Genomic DNA, 8,064 nt, shown 5'->3' on the forward strand with positions numbered 1-8,064 from the left:
TCGTAAAATATGTTAAAAATGAACATAATAATGTTCATTTTAAAACATATTAATGTTCATTTTTAAAAAATGAACATATTTATTAAAATGTTCATCTTAGAAAATGTTCGTTTTAAAAATTTTCATTTTAAAATGAACATATTAATTAGAAAAATGTTCATTTTTCTTATTAACAAAATATGTTCATTTAAAAAAAATAATGTCGAAAAATATTTAAAAAATCTTCATTTTAAAAATGAACATAATAATGTTCATTTGAAAAAATGTACATTTTATAAATGTTCATTTTAAAACATATTAATATTCATTTTAAAAAATGAACTTATTTTTTAAAATGTTCGTTTTAAAAATGTTCATTTTAAAATTAGCAAATTAATAAGAAAAATGTTCATTTTTCGTATTAATATAATATGATCATTAAAAAAATAATTTCGAAAAATATTGAAAAATATTAATTTTAAAAATGAACATATTAATGTTCATTTAAAAAATTTTCATTTTAATACATATTAATGTTCTTTTTGACAAATGAACATATTTATTAAAATGTTCATTTTAAAATGAACATATTAATAAGAAAAATGTTCATTTTTCTTATTAATAAAATAGGTTCATGTAAAAGAAATTATGTCGAAATATATTAAAAAAACGTTCATTTTAAAAAATTATTCATTTTTAAACATATTAATGTTTATTTTAAAAAATGAACATATTTTTTAAAATGATCATTTTAAAAAATGTTTGTTTTAAAATAATAATTTTTAAAATTTTTAAAAAGAAACAACCTTCTAACCCTAGTCGGCCTCTTCATCTCTTTAATAGGGATCGGCTTAGGTAGGTTTTGCATGAATATCCCTCTCAATTAGGACTCTCATAGCTAGAGTCCTAACATAGTCCCGGGTCATTAAACAGATGCCAGTAGCGATCAGGCGTTGAAGCTGATATCCTTCCGTCCGTAGGGGCGGAGAGGACTTGTCCTTCTGGCTCGGCAGAAGGGAGGTCGGTTGGGGGCTCCCTCCCGAGGCGAGTTCCTGGCAGCTGTTCCTGCGACATGGGCCCTCCTTCTAGTGCCAAACTGATAGGGATCAGAGGTGTCGTGACTGATGAGTCAACACGGCTAGGCCCACTCGTCGACGTCATGAACCTCTGGCGGAATTATTGAGTCGATGAATTGGCTGCGCCCTTCAAGCGTCTCGGGCGTTGGTTGGGCGAGGGCAAGGTTTGCCAATATAAGCGTTGTTCGTGGAAGATGCGTCCTCTCCCCCCTCGGATGGTCGGGATTCTTCCTTGTGATGAGAAAGCCTCTTGGAGATGAGGGACGCGAGCTGTCGCTAGTCGGGTACGACTCGTTAGGCAACTCTCCTTTGTATACCGAGCGTCCACGGTGGCCTCTCCGGATTAATGCTTCTATCTAGTTGTAGAGGTCATGGCAGTCCTTTGTGTCGTGGCCATGGTCCCGGTGGAACCATGGAATCATTTTTTTTTTACAATAAATATCACCTATAAATTACTGTAAATAACAATAATACAAATGGCATTACTTTGACAACTCCATCAAGAAATCTACCAGGCAAGTTATTGCTTTTTTTTTCAACCCACCGAGTCGTTTCCTTTTTTTTTTCCCTAAAATTGACAATACCAATTTAGTCTTTCATTTTTCTTCCATATCCTTCCTTTTTTATATAATCTAAATTATTTGCATGCATTTTTGCCAAAGATTGGAAAGTATAAATTATTGTACTAAAATTGGAGCAAAGTTGCGTCTTACGTCCTCAGTCATTTTTATCCGGACAACAATACGTGTGTATTAAAGCAAAGGTAGAAGACTTGATTTGATTTATAATGACTTGATGCTATTATAGTCAACTTGAATTTAAGGATAAGGAGAGTTCTTCGTGAGTTAACATAAGAGGTAGGTCCTATCGGTGACACGGTTTCAAAATTGATCGACTTAAAAAGACGAAAGTGGTCAAGTATCAAAAACACGTATCACGAGATTTCTGTTGATAATTCTCTGTTTTTCCATTTATAATTTTATGTTAATTTTTTTTAAATGAACATTTTTTAAAATGTTCATATTAATGTTCATTTTAAAAATGAACATATTAATAAAATAAGTTTTAAAATGAGCATTTTTAAAATGTTCATTTTTTAAAATGAACATTAATATGTTTTAAAATGAACATTTTTAAAATGTTCATATTAATGTTCATTTTAAAACATATCACGAGATTTCTTCATGAGTTCATATTAATGTGATATTTAATAAAAAAATATTGGAAAATTTTAATTATTATTAATTAAAATATAAATTATTAGAAAATATTTAATTATTATTAATAAAAATATGTTTTATTAAAAATAATAATAATTTCGAAAAAAATTAAAAAAAATTAAAAGTGGATCACCAGATTTCTTCTTTTTTAAGAGGATTATCACCAATTTTGATAATAACTAAGATTAACTCAGAATTCTCAATACATCATCTAACTAAATTTAGCTTAACAACGTGAAATACTTAAATTCAAGTTGACTATAATAGTACTAAGTCATTATAAATCAAATCAAGTCTCCTACCCTTGCTTTAATACACACGTATCGTTGTCCGGATAAAAATGACTGAGAACGCAAGACGCAACTTTGCTCCAATTTTAGTACAATAATTTATTTTCAGTAATTTATAGGTGATATTTAATAAAAAATATTGGAAATTTATTTTCAGTAATTTATTTTCAGTAACTTGCTTTGTTGATTTCTTGATGGAGTTGTCAAAGTTATGCCATTTGTATTCATTCTTGTTTGTGAATCGATTATTTTCAGTAATTTTCAGGTGATAATTTTGATCCTATTCTCAGAGTGAGTTAATTCCATCTACGTTAATTTTGCTATACTTGCTGCAAGAAGCAATTTCTTCTTCATGATTAGTGATAATACCATATCCCTTATTGTATATCAATTACTTGCCAAAACCAAATCGCATCGACTATTACTTTTGTGCAAGTAATAACACTCACATATCTTTAAGAAATCAAATAAATCGGGCCATAAGTTCATTTACCCATAAGTTTCTTTATACATATTTTTCTGAAAATATTTTGTCTATATAAACTTATATAAACTGGTGGCCGCTCCCTCCAAAACTGTCTTCCCTCCAAAACAATGGAATCGAACTTCATGTTCGCCTACAACCATCCCAAATTCTCCGACCGCGTGCTCCGGATCGAGGTCGTGGGGGAGCCTCCCGATGGCGAGGTTGGCATCCAGCGGGACACCCACCATAAGCGGCAGAGTGACACCGACGACGTCACAGACCAAGGTTGGAAACCCCTCCTCCTCCTCCTTTTCTTCCCGTGTGTTCGCTGCCGCTCTCCCTTTCTTCCATGTCTTTTACTTTTTCCTATAATGTGAATTGCCGGAATGTATAGATTATTGGGCAATGAGATTTGGTAATACGAAGAGCCTCTTGGTGGATACATTGTTGCCCTGTGTTAACCACCACATCATCAGGGGATATACTTCTTTTACTAGTGAAATAAACTTAATTTGCTTTGTAGGTGGTAATCTCATTCGAATTGGTAGCAAAAATGAATATCATATTCAGATTTGCCTGCTTAACGATATTTGCCCTCCATGAAGATTTTCTTAGATGCGTTCATGAGAGTTGATCAATTTGATTATTTTGTGAGTAATCATGTGTGTGGTTTTGACAACCTGCTCATATATATAAACGAGTAGTAGAATAAAATGAAAAAAGGGCAGGAGAACTTACCTGTCTTTCTTATGTAGTTGGCTCTGGAAGCCATTTGGCTATCGAAGGAAGACTGACAAAGATGTGGAATTATTGGCTATCTTGAAGATGAGGTTTGCAAATCTGATCAAGAGGGCTAGCCAAATTAGGAGATGAGTCACATAATAATTAGCTCTAATGATTAGGCTATACGAAATCTAAAATGTTAGTAAGCTAAGACCACAAGCACTCCGGATGAGTTCAATTGTCATGATATACACAAAAATAGACATAGTCTCCTCCTCATTGTGAAACTTGGATCCATCACTTTGTTTAGTCATGAATAAAGAGGTGAATGAATATTTTGTTTCTATGTTTATGTGAATCTTGTTCAAGAAACTTGAAAACTTGCTACCCATGTAAAAATATGAGTCTTATATGTAATTTTTAGGTGTATATGATGTTGTTTTGATGGAATGGCTGACTTTAATGTTCAAATTTTTTTAAAAAAATTAGTTCAACTTCGAAACTCACTACATTGTTCAAGAAAATCCTCTACTGTCCCTACATCCATGAAGAACTTTAGAGGTGGATGAAACCAACATCTAGTTTCATTTATTCTGATCTTATCTCTTTATCGTCTTGATCATAGCTATATTTGCTATCAATTGGGTTTTTTCTGTTCCTGTAAATCTACCTACTCTTTAATTTGGATAGTTCTCATTTGACACTAGACTTTAATATACTGGCATTTAGTCTGATCTTTTCTCTAGGTTTCTGGATTCACATTTCAATCTAAAGATATAGGTCCTTTGAGAATCATGCATGAATTTTTTTTTTAGAATTTCTTGCTCTTGACAACCTCTTTCATTAAAAAAAGAAAACCTCTCCTCCTCCTTTTCTTCCCGTGTGTTCGCTGCCACTCCCCCTTTCTTCCATGTCTTTTTACTTTTTCCTATAGTGTGAATTACCGGAAAGTATAGATTATTGGGCAATGAGATTTGGTAAAACGAAGGGCCCTTTCTCATATCAGTGTGTCATTTCCATAGAGAGTAAATGAAACCAAGCATCAAACTTGGCTGGCATGTGAACTTTTCTCATATTAACATAGTCCCAATCCACGGTGGTATAATAGCAAAGGTAATTAAAAGTGTATTTTAACCAATGTTCAATCTGTTGTTCCGTTTGACAGAAAGTTATAGAACTTGTCATTGTCATGTGTCTGATTTTAAAATCAAGTTTACAGTCCATGTTTTTCTATGGCGATGTTGATTGTTGTAAACAGCAATGCCAGATATTACATGACACCATGATCGACGAACATGGCAAATACTAACTTGAACTAACCTGAAATTTTTTCTTATCTTCCAAATGTGAACTAAGTTGTTGTCTTTAAAGACAGAATAAAGAAAGCACTCCGATACTTTGAATTGTTTTCTCGACGGAGTTGGACCTTCCATTTATTTGTATTCATGCTCTTGAATTGATTATTTTCGGTAATATATATACAGGAGATGATTCTGATCTTATCGTCAGAGTCAATTCTATCTACGTTAATTCTGCTATACTTGCTAAAAGAAGCCCTTTCTTCGACAAGGTTAGTGATAATACCATATCCCTTACTGTGATAATATACATTTTCATTTCTCGATCACATATGCTAAATCTTATTTTCCTGTGGCGTATTTTTCTCTGTTAGCTTTTCACGAATGGCATGAAAGAATCCAATCAGCAGGATGCGACTGTGAGAATCAACAAATCAGGTATTGCTTTTGTATATTTTATTTATATATATATATATAATATTTTATGTATATTTATAATAGGAAAAAATGCATGCAAATATAATTTATAATATATATATATATATATAATTTTATGTATATTTATAATAGGCAAAAATGCATGCAAATATAATTTATAATATATATTTATATTTATATTTATATTTATATGCTTTTACCGATTGATCACCTAATACTCCAAAAGTATATCCTTGTTTTAATACGATACGAGTCTCCAGGATTTGACAAAATTAACAAAGTTGATTGATATTACACTGTCTGTCACATTGTTATTCTCTAGTGATCGATTCATCTTTATGAATATTTTTTTTTGTCAATCTTCTTGATTGTCATATACGCTTGTACATTCCAAGTTGATATCAGCACAACTTGCACGCGTCAATCGATAAGCAATGTCATCCCTCTTTTATCTCTCTTCTCTTTTTTGCACTTTATAAACAGAGGAAGCTGCTTTCATGGAGCTCTTAGGCTTCATGTACGGAGGAAACTTGCCAACTATCTCGCCCACCCTCTTAGATGTGCTGGTTATTGCTGATAAATTTGCCGTTGATTCTTGCGTGCGCCGTTGCGCTGAGTTGCTTGGAAGCTTACCTATGAACATGGAATATGCACTGCTATATCTGGATCTCCCATCTTGTGTTTCCATTACACCAGAAGTCCAGTCTCTAACAGATGCAGCCAAGGTGTTCATTTGCGATCAGTTCGGGGACATAACCAAGTGAGTCCACATCTACCAGTGATAAAGATGAGTGAAAATTTATTTGTTTTCTAATTACGGATTCCTGAACTACAGGTTGCAAGATGAATCGACGATCCTTCCTCTTGCTGCCATCGAGGTTTTACTGTCTAGTGATCGTCTCCAAGTGGCATCAGAAGATGCAGCCTATGACTTCGTGCTCAAGTGGGCGCATGCTCGGTACCCGGTACCGGAAGAACGGCGTGAGATCTTGGGGCCTCACCTACTCCACCATGTCCGTTTTCCTTATATGAGTCTCGAGAAGCTCAGAGAAGTCCTCGATGACTTGGATCATGAACTTGTTTCCGAATTAGTGAACGAGGCTCTTTGGTTCAAGGCAGATGCCCTCCACCGGCAACGTGCCCTCGCTGCTGAGTCAACGCACAAGCGGTTTACGGAGAGGGACTACACACATCGTCCGCTCAAGATCCTGGAATTCGATAGGCCACATCCGCAATGCATCGTATACCTGGATCTCAGGAGGGAGGAATGTGCCACCAAACTGTTCCCAGCAGGCCAGATCGACTCCCAGTCATTTCACTTCGGTGGACACAGATTCGTCCTATCAGCAAGCTACTACTCGAATACGAACACTGGCCGCCACTTTCGCCTTCTCCTAAGGATGCAGCCCGACGGTTCGGCCAGCTTTCCGGTAATAACCTGTCGGAGTTGCCCAAGAATGAAGCCATCCAGAGATTTTCTCGAGAGGTACGAAGAAAGGTCCACTTTAAGGGGTCGGAACACAGAAGTCTCCCGGAGCCTGCTTGATTTACAATGGAACTCATTTATCGCCGACAAGAGCAAGTACTTCATCGATGACACACTCCAAATGAGAGTTGCGTTGACCATCAGGTAGGCTCCACCGGCTTACCTGTAGTAGTACTGTTGTAAAGAAGGAGAACTCTCAAGATTTGATGATGAAGTGCTTCGACATGGAATAGATAATATAGATTTCTGACTTATAATTTTCTTATTTCTTCTTACAAACACAACTCATATTTATGATAGATTTGTTGTTGTCACCGTTGCCTGTTGCTACTGTTTCTGTTGCTAATATGATTGTATGATCATCATTAAAAAAAAAAAAAAAAGGCTCTCACAAGGCTTTACAATCGAAGGGTGCGTCCTCGGCCAATCAAAATCATGCAAAAGGTCGAGATCAGTGACTCGACACGTGCTCGAGGCAAGCTAGCCCCGAACTGGGAAGGTCCGTTTCGGGTGGTCGACGTAGTCCGAGACAGGACTTGCCGTCTCACCAGGCAACGAGATCGGTTGTCGAGAACCTAGCACATATAAATTCAATGTTTAAGCCGAAGCCCCAGCGCCCAAAGCCAATCAGGCCTCCCGACTTTTTTGGCCACCGGACCCCATCAGGTCGGGCAAAGAGTCTCAACACAAGAGCCAAGGGATTATATACAATAAAAAAACACAAACTTGTTTATAAAACTCTAGTGGTCCGTCGGTTTAGAAAGGAGAAGTTTCATTGATAAAAGGCAAAAAGGATTACACTGCCCGGTCGGTCGCAGCACACAAAAACAAAATACATCTTGAAGCAAATCCTAAACCTTGGGGAGGTCGACGCTATCATTGAACGGGACTTCATCCGGCATTTGTACGTTCTCGTCCCCGGGAAAGTTGTCGAAGGGGTCTTCCTCGATCTCCAGGTCTGGATACCGAGCTCGGAATCTGGCCAGAGCAACCTGATACCCATACTCGTACGTCGCTTGCCCAGACCTCTGCAACTCGAGCTGGAAACCGCATGACTCTTTGTACTCCGCTATAGCTTTCTTGCCTTT

General features: G+C 35.9%; 1 protein-coding gene across 1 annotated transcript; it reads left to right on the top strand.

Moving 5' to 3' along the window:
* Positions 1–3,159: 3,159 nt before the first annotated feature.
* On the top strand, positions 3,160–7,124 carry LOC135631617 (BTB/POZ domain-containing protein POB1-like). Its single transcript, XM_065139357.1, has 5 exons — positions 3,160–3,316; positions 5,239–5,324; positions 5,427–5,490; positions 5,974–6,250; positions 6,326–7,124. The coding sequence occupies exons 1-5, from the start codon at positions 3,160–3,162 to the stop codon at positions 7,122–7,124; spliced, it is 1,383 nt and encodes a 460-aa protein (XP_064995429.1).
* The last annotated feature ends 940 nt before the right edge of the window (positions 7,125–8,064 follow it).

This window comes from Musa acuminata, chromosome BXJ3-2 (assembly GCF_036884655.1).
Source record: "Musa acuminata AAA Group cultivar baxijiao chromosome BXJ3-2, Cavendish_Baxijiao_AAA, whole genome shotgun sequence".
NCBI lineage: Eukaryota > Viridiplantae > Streptophyta > Magnoliopsida > Zingiberales > Musaceae > Musa > Musa acuminata.

Bases quoted from the DNA above. Each gene is read 5' to 3' on its own strand.
- LOC135631617 (XM_065139357.1), top strand. From the start codon at position 3,160: ATGGAATCGAACTTCATGTTCGCCTACAACCATCCCAAATTCTCCGAC. The intron at 5,491-5,973 runs GTATTGCTTTTG...CTTTATAAACAG, and splicing joins TGTGAGAATCAACAAATCAG to AGGAAGCTGCTTTCATGGAG. The intron at 6,251-6,325 runs GTGAGTCCACAT...CCTGAACTACAG, and splicing joins CAGTTCGGGGACATAACCAA to GTTGCAAGATGAATCGACGA.